At 43.6% G+C, this 18,646-nt stretch overlaps 1 protein-coding gene and 1 long non-coding RNA gene across 3 annotated transcripts in view; one reads left to right on the top strand and one right to left on the bottom strand.

Annotated features, from left to right (window-relative positions):
- The first annotated feature begins 794 nt into the window (after nt 1-794).
- LOC113611911 (uncharacterized) lies at nt 795-18,614 on the top strand. Of its 2 annotated transcripts, none has more exons than XR_003429646.1 (7): nt 795-1,308; nt 5,009-5,182; nt 8,921-9,188; nt 11,207-11,265; nt 13,088-13,177; nt 15,624-15,724; nt 17,795-18,614. It is a non-coding gene; the product is annotated as an uncharacterized LOC113611911 (long non-coding RNA). The 2 variants fall into 2 exon arrangements; XR_003429645.1 differs by lacking the exon at nt 17,795-18,614 and adding an exon at nt 16,390-16,579.
- The window catches only part of TSPAN7 (tetraspanin 7), a 136,695-nt gene continuing 120,622 nt past the window's right edge, over nt 2,574-18,646 (bottom strand). Inside the window, exons 6-8 of the mRNA XM_027091336.1 lie at nt 13,834-13,917; nt 3,792-3,864; nt 2,574-3,530 (exon numbers count right to left, since the gene is read on the bottom strand). Coding sequence (XP_026947137.1) covers nt 3,796-3,864; nt 13,834-13,917 — 153 coding nt within the window. The 3' untranslated portion in view covers nt 2,574-3,530; nt 3,792-3,795. The remainder of the gene's footprint in view (nt 3,531-3,791; nt 3,865-13,833; nt 13,918-18,646) is intronic.

Below are 18,646 nucleotides of genomic sequence, written 5' to 3'. Positions count from 1 at the left end.
AGGCATTTTTCCAAAGACGTACAAATGGCCAACAGGTACTTGAGAGAGTGCCCACCATCACTAGTTATCAGGGAAATGCATATCACCTCACACCCGTTAGAACAGCTATTATCAAAGAAACGAGAGAACACACACAAGGATGTGGAGAAGAGGGAACCCTTGTGCACTGTTGGTGGGAATGTAAATTGGTGCAGCCAGTATGGAAAACAGTATGAAGGTTCCTCAAAAAACTAAAAATAGAGTTACCATATGATCCAGCAATCCCACTCCTCGGTATATAGCTGAAGGAAACATAAACACTAATTCAAAAAGATACATGCACCCCAGTGTTCATAGCAGCGTTACTTAATTGCTAAGGTATGGAAGCAACCTAAGTGTCCATCAACAGATGAATGATTAAAGAAGATGTGATCCATATATACAATGGAATATTATTCACCCATGAGAAAAAAGAAATCCTGCCATTTGTAACAACATGGATAGACCTGAGTGCACTATGCTATGTAAAATAAGTCAGAGAAAGATATACTGTATGATCCCACATATATGTAGAATATAAAAAAAAAACAAACTCAGAGAAACAGTAGAATGGTGGTTACCAGTGGCTGGGAGGTGGGGGAGATGGGGAGATATCAAAGGGTTACCAACATCCAGTTATGAGATGCACAAGTTCTGGGGATCAGAACTATAGTTCAGCATGATGACTATAGTTAACAATACTGTATTATATACTTGAAAGTTGCTAAGAGAGATCTTAAATGTTCTTGCCACAAAAAAGAAATGGTAATTGAGTGAGGTGATGGAGGTGTTAACTAATCCTACTATGGTAATCATTTTGCAGTGGATCAAGTCATCACCTTGTACACCTCAAGCCTACACAGTATTATATCAAATATATCTTGGTAAAGCTGGAAAAAAAAGAATTGACTGTATGTGAAAAGTCAAATGACAGGCTGAGAGAAAATATTTGTAATAAATACATCCAAGTAAGGATTTGCATCACAAATACATAAAGAATTCCTACAAATCAATTAAGATAACTGAATTTTTAAGACTTGAACACCTCATAAAAGAGGCTATTGGGACTTCCCTGGCAGTCCAATAGTTAAGACTCTGTGCTTCCATTGCAGGGGGCACAGGTTTGATCCAGCAGGTTGGGGAACTAAGATCCCCCATTCCTCGTGGTGCAGCCAAAACAAAAATGGAGGAGGACATCAAGGTGGCCAACGACAGACTGAGTGTTCGGTATCACTAATCGTAATGTGAAGGCAAACTGAGATACCACCATGCACACCGAATGGCTAAAACGTAAGTCTGAGAATAACAAGTGTTGGTGAGGATGTGGAACAACTAGAACTTTTCTACACTGTGGTGGGAGTATGAATTAGTATACGACTTTGGAATAATGTTCAGCAATACCATCTAAAGCTAAATATACCTTATTTCTGAGCAAGGTCAGAAATATCAATATTTTATAGTTTTAAAGTCAAATCAACCTTAGTCAAAATGTTTCACATTGAAATTATATAATGGTGAGATCTGAATTCAATTTAGAAAGTGTATAGATTTCTTGTTTACCAAAGTATAACAATATTTGTATCAGTATACTACTGCAAACTACAATATTTGTACAATATTTGTATCAGTATACTACTACAAACTACTACATAGTTTGCAAAAAGGTGAACCCTGGGTGGGACTCTATGTAGGATATTACAGAAAAGCCTCATTTTATTATAGAATAGAAATTTAAATGAAACTTTGAAAAGTTTTGGGCTACATATGTTTCCATAGAAGAGATCTACTTAACTCTCTAAAAATGCTGACCTTTTGACGAGGCAGTATCTGAAGGTGTGGATCAGTAGCCTTCATAAGCCTTTTAGGGTTTACCTCAGGCAGAGTTCAGGCTAATAAATGCATATAGTTAAAACACCATCTCCATCCTAATTACAGAGAAGAGGGAGCTTTTTAATCCACTTATTTGGGGACAGATCAATAAATGCTTTTACTAGTTTTTAAGGATGGTTCATTAAGAAGGAAAAAATAGATTGCAGATAATATATACTGCACCTATTGCTAAAATGCTCTTTAAATCAAGCGTAAGGATTTCACAGTTTAGTACAAGCCAGGGCATTGGGACAACTGAATGGTATGATGTCATCTCTTCTCTAGACAGTTTATTCAATCCAGAGAAGAAGGAAGAAAGGGTAGAATACATGCTTGTTAGGAACAATAAAAGGAAGAATACATGCTCATTTCCTTTTTTTTAAAATGACATCCAGACTTAAAAAAACCTCTGAAATCTTCCTCTAGCCTGAAATATGAAGGGTCTATGTTTGAATCCAACAGTACATCCTGTTTATGATAAGTGATTCAAGTTCCTGGAATGTCCATTAAAAAAAATCTAACCCTTCAATTTTTACACTGCCCCATGCTATTTCAGTGGAGTGGGAGCTTGTATGGGGGGATGTGTCATTGTGTAAGGTGGTCCACCTCCAATCCCCTGTGGAACAAGATGGAATATAGAAATGTGTTTAAAAACTTAACCAAAGAACAAAACCAGAGCACAGCAATTTGTAATGACTATTTATTAACACATGTATCACAAATGTTCACAATATCAATGCATTCTTGTTGGCATGCGAGACAGAGGAATTGTTTTTTAGGATCTTTTAAAAATATTTTGACTATTGTTCCCCCTTCACACTCATTTTTAAATTCATTTGATGAGGTCCTCAATGTCTGTAATGTCAATGCAAAGAAAAAATATAGAAAGAAGTAAAGTAACAATAGCAGTTAATTGGGGAAAAACAGAAGTAATATTATTTCCTTCACAGGAAGCAACAATACAGCTTTGTAAAAGGATTATACAGGTGCACTAAACTGTCTATAAGTTCCCAGGCATGTAACAGTAAGGAGCAGGATGCCACCCAAAGCTCGACAATTTCCTTCGTGCATGACACGTGCCTTTTTCTCCTCATGGACAATTACCAATGCATCTCTTTACATGTCCTAGGCAGCCTGAAGAAGGCAGGCAAGAGCCTTAGTAAAAGGGAAAACCCAACCAAAGGAGATTAAGCCAAAAGAACAGGTAGCTATCTGCTTATCTACATCTAGGGGGGTGCGGCATTTATCAATCATGATCAAGGGCTAACAGGAGCCTCCCACACTACATGCAGGGCCCTGCAGGGCCAGTGATGGTATGGAGAACCAGTCACCTACAATGAGCTGCAGTTGGACCAAGTACAGATGGAGGAGGTGGCACACACAGAGCCTTGGGTGGGGTCCCCTAGGACTAGATGCAGGGAACCTGGCTACACTCCGGCACAACAGGGCTTCACAAGATGGGATGCTACGCATGATGCAGGCTCAAAGGTGGAGCAGAGACTGTGTGGGAGTGTCAGTTGCACGGGGTGAGGGTGTTAGGACAGGTGTATTATGTACTGTGCTCTAACATTCTTTGGAAGTCTTTCAAAGATTGCTGCAGTTCCTTTCGAAAACGGGTCTCTTCTTCCATCATTCTTGAAAGACTAAGAGAAATTAAAACATGTGAGTGACTCACCATTAATAAGGCCTTAAAATAAGGTAGCAAGGTGAAGAGAGCATTTCGACGTTTTCCAGAGCAGTGCTCACATCTCCTCCCCAGCACCACAGAAACGAGGCTTCGGCATGTGGCCAAGTGCCACCGAGATCAAAGAGTGAAGTGGCCAGGCGCACTCTTGTCCCTTCGAAGGGGAGTATGTGCCCCAAAGGGAGAATCCTAGATGTAACCTCCCCCCACCGTCACTCACCTTCTTACACCATCTCATACTGGTTGGCCGTGATGAACCGAGACAGACAGCAGGCCAGCAGCATGCCAATCAGCTGTTGGCAGAAGGAAAGAGAGAACGAGGCTGTGAAGTCACTGAGCTAACACATTTCTAACACACCCCCCTCCGAGGTAATGTTTCACAACTGAGGGCTTTTGTACATGAATGGGGCAAGGGCACTAGGGAAAACGATCAAACCCGATTTCAGTAGTGGGATCTAACTAAGACTTAGGGAGTCTCAGTGCTAGTGGAGGTCAGCTGGAGGTTCTCCAACTGAACATAAGCTTCCAAGTCTAGCTCGCTCTGGCCATTAAAAACAACTTTTGACATGTAAGTAGTAGTAAAATGTGTTCATGTGTTCTGAGAGTAATGAAAAAAATTAAGTACCGCAGAATGCCAGAATTCAAAACCATAAGCGCATGCGTTGGGAAGCTATCTCATAGGATGACACCCCAGCCATACCCGGCTGACAGGATAATAGTTCTTTTCCTTGAGACAATGGGACGCTAATCCTTGACTGGGTGAGTTTGCCAGTGAAGTCAGTCATGGCTTGTGAGAAGTGGGGCGGAGCGGGGGCTTTAATTTCTCTTTGTCTCTAAACCATGTAGATATTTTAGGCCCAAATGGGCCCATCTACACCCAAGGTCTACCCCTTGGTTTTTCAGGGGCCCCGGCACAACCAATATCTGGGTACCTCCACCTCCTCAGAAGACCTCAGTCTTCTGCCCACTTTGTGCCTTGACTTAACCTGTAACACAGGTGGATCTGCTAAAAAGCTGTTGTAACACTAGCAAGACATCCTTAAGTGCAGATGCTTAAGGATCTGCTCATAGGAAATGAAAATTCCCATTCCTGCTGGAGGATCACTCTTTGGACAGGACCCTGATTGTGCACTGGAGTGTAGAGGGCTGCAGCTTCTCTTGGCCATGTGGGGTCCCTTCTCCTTAAGCAATTGGCTATGCTTAATTGGTTCAGAGGTGGCAATGACCTTTAGAGATAATCTAGTACAGTGTCAAATGTGGCCCCGGGACCAGCAGAATCGGCAGCATCTGGGACCTTGTTAGAAACATTCTCAGGCCCCACCCCAAACCTGCTGAATCAGACTCTCTTGGGGATGAGGTCCAGCAATTGGTGTTTTAACAAGCCTTCCAGGTGAGAGAACCACTCATCCAGTCCATCTGCTCACCCTTATCTTACAGGTGACACGTTGGGTCCCACCGTTGGTCAAGGCAACACCTCAACCCCTTTCTAGCTCTCCGCTCAATCCTGCAGGTTCCAACCGGCCTCCCTTTCTTGGTGAAATACCAGAGTCTTATCTTCCTCTTTCAAATGGAAATCGTGCTGTGAAATCTGCAAACTATAACTTCTATCAGGTAAGGAAAGTCACCCGACTGGACTTACCCTGTCTCCTACCAAGGCTCTGGCCACCATCATTTTGTGCCACAAAATACGTAGTATCGTGCATGTACCACCAAGTGGCCGGAGGAACCATGGCTGTCACCTGCAGAATACTGTGCCAAATGAGAAACTAAAATCCCCTGCGTGAGTGCAAGGACTTTGAACCTTACAGCTTGTCTCTTTTCATTAGAACTACCATTTTTTAGGACCAACATACACCAGATCACACTTGATACGCTCAAAATTCAGATGCCAGCCAAAACCCAAGTATTAGAGGCACATAGCACAATCAGGAATATCGAGTTATTTAATCCTTACTACATGCCTGGGCAGTATTACCATCCCAACTGTCCACAGAAGAAAATGGGTTCAGGAGAGGTTAAAGAATCTCCCCCAAACCATACAGGTAACCCACACAGAGTTGAAGGCTCCACCCTCTTCTAGCCAAGGATAGCCCCTTTTCCCACCCTGGGGCCTAGACCCCTTTCCTCTCCAGAATAACTCCTCTGCCTCACGCCACCAAGGGTTCCTTCCTGCCTTACACTGCAGACTTCAGGGAGAGGACTGTCGGTGGGCATCTCTTTATTTGATCTCAAGTTCCTAGACCCTCCTTTCTTTGTAAAGCTTAGCGCTTTAGGTTTTTCTCGTTGACCTCATGTGTATTTCAGCACTTAACAGTAGCCAGCATTCCATTTCACAGTTTGCAATGCTCCTGGCCCCCATGGCAATTCACGAGCCGCACAGCCAGAAAATTCTGCAGTACACTTCAATATTTCTTGCATCTGAGATGTCTGCTTTCAAGGAAATATAGCATGTCCCTCCATCTTTTTTTCCTCAAACAGAAACAGCATCACCCTTAAGGGCACCAGACAAACTTTCTCACAGAAATAATAACTTTTAAAAATAGAAGTAAAAATAAAAGCTATTTGCTTTCAAACTAACTACGTTTTGTATTTCTAGGGCAACAATATACCTTCTGTTTGCCCATGGGAGAAGACTTTTTTAAAATTATTTTTTAACATCACTGTGTGAAGTTGTTAGAGCTTAAAATCGATCAAGCGTTCATTATACAACTTATGATTGTCGTTATCACTCACATTTTGATCCGTTAGGTTTTTGTTCCAACCTTATGTATGCTATGAACACAATTTATTACCGTAAAATTTTAAAAAATGACACATCATGAAAGTTTGAAGAAGAATTTTTCGGTGAATTTTAGGCAGATAATTTCTGATTGTCCAAGCGATATATATATACTAGTGTCTAAGAAGATGACAGTTCTTCAGAATATAGTTCTGATTCAGACGATGTGAATATTAGACCAACAAAAAGACAAAAAAAACCTTAGTGATTGATTCTGATATGGAAAGTGAAACTCATGGTGCTGGAGAATGCTTCTTTACTTCTACAGAAGAGTGGATTTGAAGACAACATTTCATGGAGATTAGACTTTATAGGAGTGTCAGGTGTAACTATTGACTAATAACACACAAAGTGTTAGTGAAATAACAATCTTTGGTAACGACTTTTTCGAGTTGATCGCTTCTCAAACGAACCTGTATCACCAACAGAATGAAAAATCGTATAAAAAGTATAAGGCTTTAAAATGAACTGATGTAACCAATAGTGACATGAAGAAGTTTCTTGGATTAATAATTTTGATGGGACAAATAAAGGCACACTGGAAAGAATACTGGTCAACTGATCCCTTACTTGAAACACCTATCTTTCCAAAGATTATGACGAGAAGAAGGTTCAAACAAATAATGACATTTCTTCACTTTAACGATAACTCGGAAACTCCACTTCCTGCAGACAGAATTTCAAAAGTTAAACCTCTTCTGGATTATTTTCTACCCAAATTTCAACTGATCTATATACCCTAAACAAGAGCTATCACTTGAGGAGGCAAAGATAAAGTGGAGAGGACGACTCAGATTCAAAACCTATAATCCTGGAAAACTTACAAGATACGGAATTTTGGTCAGGGTGCTTAGCAAAAGTGAAACCGGATATATACGCAACCTTGAGATTTACATGGGTGAAGGAAAGAAACTGCAAGAAACAATATTATCGGTCCTACAACCTTATCTTGGTTCATGGCACCATATTTACCAAGACAATCGTTACAACAGTGTGTCCACATCTGAAATATTGTTGAAAAATAAAACCAGAGTTTGTGGGACTATAAGAGAGAGTCGTGGTCTACCAAACCAATTAAAGGAGAAAGCTAAAAATCTACAGAGGGGAGAAATGACATTCTTACAGAAGGGAGAAGTGATTCTTCTTATATGGAAAGACAAGAGGTTAGTCCGCATGGCGACATTATTCATGACTCCTCCACAGCATCTACAGGAAAGTTAGGAGGACTGGACATCAGATAACTAAGCCCACTTGTATATTAGAGTACGACAAATATATGAAAGGAGCTGATCGATCTGATCAATATCTGGCAAACCTCAATATCCTCTGGAAAACTCGAAAATGGTATAAGAAAGTGGGTTTCTATTTGATTAATTGTGGTGTATTCAATGCGTTTAAAATTTATTGTAGCCTGGGCTTCCCTGGTGGCGCAATGGTTGAGAGTCCTCCTGCCGATGCAGGGGACATGGGTTTGTGCCCCGGTCCGGGAGGATCCCACATGCCGCAGAGCGGCTGGGCCCATGAGCCATGGCCGCTGAGCCTGCGCGTCCGGAGCCTGTGCTCTGCAACGGGAGAGGCCACAACAGTGAGAGGCCCGCGTACCGCCAAAAAAAAAAAAATTTATTGTAGCCTTAGTGCACAGAATAAAAAGTCTTACAAGCAATTTTTGTTAGCAGTAGCTAGAGAATGGTTAACTGACCATCCTGGTGAACGTAGTGGTAGTCCCGCACCTGGTCCTTCTTGTGGCGTTTCTGAAAGAGCCCCCTGCAAAGACCCACCTTGTCGACCACCAGGTAAAATAAACGAACATCTTCTAGAGGAAATGATACCCACAGGACTAAAATAAAAAATGCCGCCAGAAAGTATAGAGTCTGCTCTTCCAGGGGAAAGCACAGTGAAACATGGCATATTTGTAATAGATGTTCTGTTCCCCTGCACAGAGGTGCCTGCTATACCGCCTATCCTGTTCTAATGAAATATCAGAATGCTTTAGTAAGACGTGAACAAAGTTTCAGGTAAATACGTTAAGTGCAAAAAAAGTTGTTGATATTTACTCAGACGCGGGTGTTTCAATATTCACTTACAGAACAAATCGCTGGCCACAGGTGTTAGTTTCTGCAAAAATCCCCTGGGCAATAATGTTAACGTCTACTCAGAAATTGTTCCGAAAAAAAGTCCTGAGCTGAGGCACACACAAGCTTTGTGAATACAGCAGTTTACATATATTGGCTTTTATTTTAGTTAATTCTAGTGCAAGAAAAACTAGGATTTGGGATATGGTGGGTGTTTTGAATTGTTTGCAGGATTACTGACGTCAAATTTGCTACAGTGTCTCATCATATTTGAGAGAAAACTTTGATCTCTCATTTCCCTAAGCACCAAGTTAAGGGAAAGCGGGGAGGGGGGAAACATCCTATACTTAATACCATTTACTACCAGATTATTTCTAGGTACATAACTGAAAGCCTGGTAAAGACATAGCCTCTTTCTCAGAGTCAGGACCAAACGCTCGCTTGCCACTAGACCCGATTAATCTGTACACAGAAAAATCCATCTTTATTTTGTTTTAGGTTAAATATATGTAAATAGCGCCTCAAAGAACAGAGGTATGCTCTGTGGGATTCCAGCCTGCCCCTCAGAAGCACACTGCTGATGTGTCTTAAGGCTGGAGACTGTGGGCACCGGAACAAACTTCTGCTTTAAACCCCGGAGGAAGACGGGAAAAGGAGAGCTTGCCTCTTACGCTAAACAGCCCTCAGGACGGAGACCCCAGAGTCACCTCTCCCTCTCCCCGTGACTGGCGAAGTGTCAAGTGCCGTACAGCCTAGGGAGTCTGAGGTCAGATTATTTATATTGTCGTCTAAGACTTTGTAATTAGCCTTCATCTAATCGTTGGAAGTAACATTTTCTTTTTACCGCTCTCGGCATTGTCTGTACTATATATTCTGCTTTCTTTTGGGTCATGAAAACCTCCGGGAGCCCCTTTGAGAACTGAGAAGCCAGAGAGGGAAGGACAGACTTATAAGAGGTCTACTCTAACCTCCTCGAAGCATTCCCACAAAGAGAGCGCCAGTAACAGCGATCACGTCGCTGGGGCTCTGCTAATTACCAGGAACAGGATGGACTCCAAGAGGCGGCAGAGGGGCTGAGAGAGGGGTGGGGTCCAGGTCAGCAAAGGCGACAGGGCAAGGCTGTCTTCCCCTGCGATCACCATGGGAGGTAAACGTGGCCCGGTCCCCGATTCCTGAGGGGCAGAGAGAGGCCAGCAAACAAAGTGTAAAAGGCAACTTTCTTAACAAGAAAGTGGCAAAAGCAATAGGTCGAAAATTTCGATCCTTAGAATGTCTGTGGAGATTTTATGTTCATGACTGAACTGGGTAAGTGCCAAGGTATCTGGTTTGAAATAAAACTGTATAAATGCTTTTAGGGACCGTTTCAGGGCCTGAAAACACTAGGGGAATAAGTAAAAACTTCCGTTAGCCTTATTCAGCCATGTCTCATCAAGGCTATTGACAGCTTTGTTCCCTGCCCTCTATACAGAAAAGGTAAACAAGTCCCAGAAAAGAATCCTTGGTCCGTAAGGAATCAGCTCAGTAGCCTGTGGGCCCCGGAGGAGGCCCTGCAGCGGGGAGGGTCAGGGGATGGATAGGTAGGAAGAGGATCTGTATTTTTTTAATGTATTTTTGGCTGTGTTCGGTCTTTGTTGCTGCGTGCGGGCTTTCTCCAGTTGCGGTGAGCGGGGCTACTCTTCATTGCGGTGCGTGGGCTTCTCATTGCAGTGGTTTCTATTGTTGCGGAACATGGGCTCTAGGGGCCCGGGCTTCAGTAGCTGTGGCACATGGGCTCAGTAGTTGTGGCTCACGGGCTAGAGCACAGGCTCAGTAGTTGTGGCGCACGGGCTTAGCTGCTCTGCGGCATGTGGGATCTTCCCGGACCAGGGCTCGAACCCGTGTCCCCCCTGCATTGGCAGGCGGATTCTTAACCACTGTGCCACCTGGGAAGCCAGGATCTGTATTTTTTTAATGAGTACCTTTGTCTTTGCAATTCCACGGACTCAAATCCTTTCATTATAAAGGCACAAACTGAGCTCCATTTAGGTGCTACGTGAAGCAAGAACAAGGGTTGTCTCTGGCCTGAATGTTGAATACAGCAGACCAGATGAGACCCTCAGAATTGTAATCCTGGATCTCCAGTAGCCACCCAGCCTCAAGCAAAGCCCTCAACTCTCCCTCTGGAAAACAGCTCCACCGTCCTTACTCAGGACTGTAACATTCTGTGCTTTGGGGGATTAATCCAGCCTAATAGTCTCCAAGTCTAGCGAAGCTATTTACGTTGGATACAGAAGTGCTAAATCCAGAGACCCACAGCAGAAGGCCAACCAAGGCGGGAAGCAGTGTCACAAACTGAGCAATACGAGTGTCCAGACTCGGACGCTTGGTTTCCAGGTCATGTTAGGGACGAGGGAGGTGAGGCTATTTCTCTGTGTGTGTGTTCCCAAGACCCCTCGAATAAGAGAGTAGCTGCCGAAGATGCAGGGAGGAGGTACCCTATAAAAACACACTCAGCCATCTGCTATAGATTCAGGGCAGCAGGACCTGCCCATCAAGTCCAGACAAATGGCCTTCTCCTTGCCAGGGCAAAGGCACTGGGACTTTGTGCAGACAAATATTAAACACCTGCCCAAACCCTGCTATCCAAAAACAGCACTCAAGAGCTTTAAGTTAGCTAAGTTAGGTAACAGGACAGAGTTCTCGCACAGTCTGTTAAAAGGCTAGACTCAGCTTAGTTTCCCTTGTACTTTATACTACCTTTGATTTCTAAGACAGCAGATGTGCAAGGCCGGTTTGTTCCAACAGGATAGCGTGGACGTCATGAGAGCGGGTGAGGAAGAGGGCAAGGAGAAGGTGGAGAGCAGGTAAGGAGTGGGGCAGGTGCTCTCTTCTTTCCTACCCACTTTGGCCTCTACTCAGCAGAGCTTGCTTTCTTATACGAAGGCTACCACATAGGCCACTGTGATTTATCGGTATCAGCCAACATCTGCTAAGTTTTACTATAACGCTTGTTCTAGAATTTTTGAACACCTGTGGCTAAAGCTTTGGTGGCAGGTGAGTAAGGCTGGTTCTTGAATGGGCATCTGAAGTGGCCACCGTGGTCCCAGAGAGGCCCTGGATCTACTGACGACTGGAAGCCAGCTTCAGCTTCCGGGTACCCTGAGGCTGCTGGCACCGTTAAAAGCTGCAGTTCCTAGTGCGTCTGGCTAATAACAGCCGGCCATGGCCATTCCTCCCTGCCCCAAGCTGAGCACAGCAGATCTCAAGTCTCTGCCCCACTGTGGTTGACCGGTCTCGTGGGTGAATGGTACTGCCTCTGCGATGCTCCTGGGCTTTGGGTTTTGTTTTCTTATCCCAACAACTCTGCAGTACCTTGAAGAAACCTAAACTCTGAAGAGAGTCTGTCTGGGGCTTCCTTGGGGCCAAAGCCCCTTTCTCGTTGCCCCAGAGGGCCACAGAGCAAACTCAGCGAGCCCCACGGCAGGGGTTTCTTCCACGTAGCACACAGAGATGAGTGCTCATCGGGCCAGATAACCACTGGTCTACACCCTAAATCCCTCCACGGGGATGTGAGAAGTGCGAGAGGTATTAATCAGATTCTTTATGACCTGGTTCACCTCACTCATGAAAGTAGGACTGTTTTCCCAACCCCTCGTGGCCACATGGAAAGGTTCTTGGATGAAAAGATGCTTCATCCACGAGAGTCCTGGCTCTCTGAGGCTCTCTGTTCCCCAGGGAGAGTACCGGCTTCGTGTCCCTTCATGGGTCTAGGGTAGCCATGAGGGCCGACTGCAGCCATATTCCTTCCTCCAAGGGGACGGTCCTCCTCAAACGCAAGCACAAGCCTGTCCTGTAGGTGGTTAACCCAACACTGCACATACATGTGTAAAGCAGACCATATGTGCACCTGCCAGATGCCTCCTGCACACTGCATCGGACACATGGTCCAGAATCCTCTAAAATGTCCCCTGGCCATTACTGATATGTCACTGAAGTGTTATTACTGAAACAGGATAGCAGCCAGAAGAAAGTTCAGGGCTGCAACTTCTTTCGATGTGTCTCTCGAGACCGAGTTAATCAGTACTGTCTGTGGCACCAATCTGGTCTGTGTGTGTTGGCGTGTTGAGGGTTTAAGCCCTTCCCGAGCCGCAAAAAAACAAAACGTGGTAAAAGATTTTTAAAACTGCCACAAGAAATACACACTCGTGCTGGCTGGGCCCACATGCCCTTGTGAGAGGAAATGTCACACACGGTTTGGTACCTTCTTGGGAAGAAAAGCTTATTAGACTTAACTGAGGCCAAGCCCTCCATGTGCAAAAACTACCAGGCTAACATGCTATGCCTTGATCTAAGTGGTGGTCAGTACATTTGATAACTTATTAAGCTGTAGACTTACAATGTGTGCGCTTCTCTTTATAGGCCATATTTCAATAAAGATGTTTTAGGAACAAACTTAAATAAGATTAAAGTACATCTGCATTGCTCAGCGAGAAGGGAAGTGGTATAGGGGCCGTGGAGGGAGGGGTAATTATAGTCTGGGAGACCTGATATAGAATTCAGGCAGATAAAACCAGAGCCATGGCAACATTACTGAGGTAACACTAATTGGGCTTTGTTGGAAAAATGATCTGTTGGTCTGAAAAAAATTCTGTGTTAAAGATAAATCAATTTTCTTTTGGTTGTTAGGTATATATGCCGATCCTTCCACCCACAGCAACATTATAGCAACTGGCCGGGAGATCAGAAGCCTGTGGGGCAACACACCGCCTGGTGCAGGTGGGCAAAATTTTAGATTTCGCTTAATCATGTTCCATCCTTGAGTATGTGTGGCTTGCTTAGTTTGCATAATGGCTTCTCCCATTCTTTTTTAGAGGCTGGGTGGAGATAAAGGCATATAACATTTCATATACACAAATTCAGTTTCCTCTTAAGAAACAATAATCAAACCTCGAGATCCAATAATGAGGACAGGATGAAATTTGCTACATTGCGGCTTTCTTTAAAAGGGAGCGAGCGATCTCATGCACAATCCCCGGGAGCTAAGAACCAAAAAGGGACAGGTCAACCAGGAAAAGAGCCCTACCCTCCTCCCCGAATCCAGATCAGCCATTTGATGTTTGGAGTTGTTTAGGCTCCAATTAAGGCGGCACTTCGTTCAGCTAACCTCCATTTGACCTACAGAAGAAGGGAGTTGTTTTTCTGGAGCTAGTCATTAGTTGAACTGTAACCAATATTCCCTTGATGGCAAAACTTCATTTAAGTTGAAAAAGGAAAATCAATAAACAGATGACCTGAGGACTAATGAGCAAGGAGTTCTGACCCCATCCATCAGCCTTTCCCCAGGCACGGGGAGGCCACCACAGAATCTGGAGACCAGGGAGGGAAAGGAGAGCAGGCGACAGAGGAAAGGCTAGGTCCGACCGCAAGATTACCTGGGAGAATGCGATCCCAAAAGCCACTCCAGCGATGATTCCCATGTTGGTCTCCATGAAACTGGTCACCAGATCATAACAACCCTGAAAACACAGAGACACGGTCTCAGAGACATGTTTCACCCACGCCAGACCGGCTGGGCTACCTCGCGACACTCCCACATACACCCCAACCTTCATTCTGCGAACAGAATGAAAAATCTCAAACATACAAACGGTACAGAACCCCCAAGTGACCCTTCCTCTAAAATCACAGTGAACATATGGCCGATCTTGTTTCATTTAAATTTCTTCAACACGCATCCCCTGGCTGGATTATTTTAAAGTAAATCCCAGATATACACTTTCATCCACAAACGTTTCTGTTGTATGATGAAATTTAGCAAGAAGTCTGTAAGATCCATGAGGCGAATGCTATAGGGATACAGAAGCAGACTTAAACACGTGCAAAGGCATTCTGCATCCCTGATCAGGAAAACTCAGCATCATAAACATAGTTACTAGCATTTTGACAACAAATGACAGAATCTTAGATAAATAAAGTGAAATCCTCTGGTTAGAAGGTGGTGTTTGAATACCTGCCAACCTTATGGTACTTTAGGGTTCTTCCTATGGAGACCATTAAGCTTTTTTTTAGTAGGGAAAATCCCATGTTCTAGAGTCATATTTTCCACAGATGTACTATGGGACCTTGAAGAAGTCACTTACCCTCTCTCTGTTATGATGTCAATAACCTCGTTCGTAAAATGAAGTGAGTTTCCCTTTAACATCCTGTGAAATCTCCACATGGTGTGGTTAAAACCAACACCAATTTTACCAATTTCAATGTTAGTTTAATATTGATAAAGTTTAATTTCTTTAAAAGAAATGGTCTGGTTGGAGTTCGACAATGTTGCTAAACTAGCTTTGTTGTTATTCTGGATTACATTTTATCAACCCAGTCCAGGACACCAAATTTTGTGCATCACTCGTAAGGCAAAGGCAAAAGCTGACTTCTTGTTAAAACGCCTGACAGCTCAAACAGCAGGAATTAGCGAACATATATGTGTGTCAGTGTGTGAGTGTATTTCTGTAGTTTGGAACTGGGCCAAATCAACCTAAACTTCTAAACTGACGTGTTCAGCTTTGGAAGACATGGTCATTTTCCAGTTTTCTGAAAAAGGGCCTCAGCTTGAATGTATGAAGTCTGTGAAAAATCAAGACAATTTCATAAACAGGGTAAAGAGGATTATTGTTAATCGAGAAAGGCCCACTAAACTGTAATAACATCTGAGGAACAAGAACAACCAAAAACATGTCTCCCATTTTTAAATTCAAAGTTTAATGATTTAACATTTCTCATAGAGCTTGTGAAAAGTCTGCCAATGCTGTATCTTCTAATAAATGATATTTTATGCATTCACAGTCTGTTTGCAAAGACAAAGATGCATTAATTTAGCAGCAGTGCTTTGACACATGTTTTCAATGCAATGGACAAACTATGCTCCTTAGTTACCTGATGCAAATTTGAAGGCCGGGGCAGGGGTGGGAAAGGAAATACATTATTGCTCATGGAAAGTTTTTCAATTTGCTTCTCTTTATAGGAGAAGCTTGCTCACTGATTTCATTTCTACGAGTGAAACTATATATCACACTATTTTCCAAAAGGTAGTGGAAAGAAAGTCAGTTCAGGTTAGGAAGAAGTCAAAGCCAGAAGAGAGGTGGATATTCTAGCACTTTCCCAAATGCAGCAGCTAAGATAGAGTTTTTCTGTGCTGGTCGTTGTTCATTGCTGTATCTCCTCCCCACAGCGATGCTCGGGCCAGGGAATGAAGTTCAGACCACCACCAGTGTTACATCAGCTCAAAATATGGAAACACAAACCCAGTAATAAAAACCAGAGAGAAGTGAGGTGAGCTATTTTCTTACTCTGCAAAATAGTTTGGGATAGGTGTTTTTGGTTTTTTTTGGGGGGGGGGAATAGGGTTATTTTTTTTATTTTTTTTTTTTTTTTTTTGCTGTGAACTTTAATTCTACACATAAGGTGAATATGTTTTTCTAAAGTATGAAATCTCCCACAATGGAGTAGAAATCAGAGTCCGTCACATTTTTGAAAAGCCCACTCCAACCAGTTAAGAGAAAACAGAAAAATGAAGTAAGGGCCTGGCATTAGTACCACTGTGGCAAAATCGTTCTCTCTAAACCTTGCTCCTCGCACCGGGGTTTTGCTACAAGCAGCAGAAGCAGCATTACTGGGGATTTTGTTAGAAATGCAGAATCTGAGACCTCACTCCAGACCTACTGAACCAGAATCTGCCAGATCCCGGGGTTACTCATTTTTAATGAGTTTTAATGAATGTTAATATCTCCAGATGTTTCACGTGCCCATTAAAGTTTGAGAAGCACTCTTCGCTAAGAAAAGTTCCTCCATCCTTTTTCACTCTAAACAAAGAGCAAATTAATAAATTATAGCAATAAGAGAGTTACTTAAGGTGAAAAGATGAAAGTGATTTAGCTTCTTCATTGTTGTTTAAACGATGCAAGACCCAGGTTGCAATAAATGCTTTCCTTCTCCAGCTTTTCCTCTGTTGTTCACTCTATGGACCCACAAGCCCATTTTCCAGGTCTCGGCCTAGCTCTGCAGACTGCCCGAACTGCTTCAATCCTACAACCCCAGTGCACGTTTGCCTTCCACCTCAAGTTCTCCCCGAAAATCCTCTTATCTACCCACAACGATCTCTCTTAATTTCTGAAAATGAAAGCCTGAACAGGTAATTTGCTCACCCTCTCAGCAAGTCTAAATCAACAGGGCCTCTGATGGGAAACACCTGCAAGTGGCAGGCTTTTCAGTAGCAGGAGTAGCACGGCTGCTTCCAGGCAGGTACCGGGAGGAGGTACCTCTGGAGCTGCCAACCAGAATAACTCTCTTCCTCTTGCCCTGGCTCTTTAAAAAAAGGCAAGGAATTCCTAGGGGGTAGGGGTCGGTCAATGCTGTTAGCTAACTGAACCTGTGGAAGTTTGATCATCATGCTTAGCAAAACCAAAATCAAAGCTGTCCTCAAAACAAAACGATCAACATCCTGCTTAACCGCTCTCACCTTCCTGCTCTCTGCCAGTGATTTGTACAAGGTAGGTTTCTCAGGCTGCCAGGTAAGAGCCCAGAGCCACCTTTCTGTGCTATCAGGGCACAGGGTTCAAGACACTGAAAGATCTATGGGGATTGAGAATACATGTATTTTATATAACAGGATTCCACAGAACTAGGACGTGGTGGGAGTTCATCTTCCTGGGGGAGGGAGTCAGTTTGGGGAGGCTAACGTTTATGAGCATCGACTATCACTCCACATCTCCACCCCGTCCGCACTGCTTACCTTTTACAGATGAGGTGTCACAGACTCAGGCCTGGGAAGTAATTGGTCTGAGAAGTTCAGGTGGGCATTAAATGAGAATATCTAATGAAACTTCCTAGGCAAATTTCAGTTTTCATTCACTTTCTCTCCACAGAGGGAGCCAGGTTGGAGGGTAAAAGGGAAGTGAGAGAGAAGTATCTCTTCCAGGTATCTGAGGCACCCAGGAAAATGTAAAGTAGGATTGTCGGGGGTGGGGGGGGAGGCTGGGAGCGAGGCCAATTTGTAGGTTATCAGTGAAGTGAAAAAATGCTCCCCTATCTTTCTGGAAATCATTGTAAGGATTCTAGAGGTGCACTATAGGATCTGCCTCTAAGCCTGCTTTTGAATACAAACAAAAGACCCTCCCTACAAGGACCTGCTGCATCATTTCTAATAAAAGGCACAGTGTGGTAGGGTGGAAGACAAACGTCACCGTTATTGTGACATTTACACCACAGCTACCATTTAACATTACAGTTAACGTTCATCTTGTCCTTTACTCTCTGCCATGCACTGTGCTTTAGATGTTTTATCTCATTCAATTCTCTTGTCAATCCTAAGGGGCAAGAACTGTTATCCTCTCTATTTTACAGATGAGAAAAACAAGGCTGAGAAAGGTTAAGTCACTTGATCAAGATCACACAACCAGCAAGTGGCTGAGCCAGGATTTAAACTGCAGTCTGACTCCAGACCCTGTGGTCCTGACTTCGAAGCCCTCAACTTTCACAAGAGAAGTAGTTTGGGTGCAACTTTTTTTCAGAAAGAAGGCTTTTATCAAGGTTGATGATTGCCGCCTCTACAAAGGACCTCCTGAGGCTCTGCTGTGCCAATATCTCACTCCATAAAGCACGTCTTGCCTTCTATACATCGGAGTGTCCACTGAGCGCCAGGTCTGCTCAGCACTTCATACAGTGGCAGCAGAATGACATATACGGATGCTCAGTGGAGGTGTCCATGAAGAAACCAGAAGTCACCTTGCTGATGAGAGGTGAAGGAGGCCTCAAACTTGGGGTTCATAAAAAATTCCAGTTGGAACAGATGTTCTCTTAGCTCACACAAGAAGCTGTCTGTACTGAACATCTTATCTCACCACACCAACAGCCAAGTAATAAACCCAGAATGACAAAAGGAGCTTCCAGAATATGGCAACAGTGCCTTGCAGCAGTTCTGCTACAAATACCAACATTACATGGGTAAAGTATAGAAACCATCTCTTAACATTCTTATCTTGAAAGGATGGCTATCTTCTGTGAATTATTCAGTAGTGGGCCCAGATCCCATAGAATTTTGAAGACCTTAGAAAACTAGAACTTTGGGATTTCCCTGGTTAAGACTCCAGGGAAGTCCAATAGTTAAGACTCCAAGCTTCCACTGCAGGGGACACGGGTTCGATCCCTGGTCGGGGAACTAAGATCCCACATACCGTGCAGCGTGGCCAAAAAAAA

Source organism: Aethalodelphis obliquidens, unplaced genomic scaffold (genome assembly GCF_003676395.1).
Source record: "Aethalodelphis obliquidens isolate GAN/ISIS:26980383/991018 unplaced genomic scaffold, ASM367639v1 scaffold71, whole genome shotgun sequence".
Classification (NCBI taxonomy): domain Eukaryota; kingdom Metazoa; phylum Chordata; class Mammalia; order Artiodactyla; family Delphinidae; genus Aethalodelphis; species Aethalodelphis obliquidens.
This window is presented reverse-complemented; position numbering and strand designations above follow the sequence as displayed.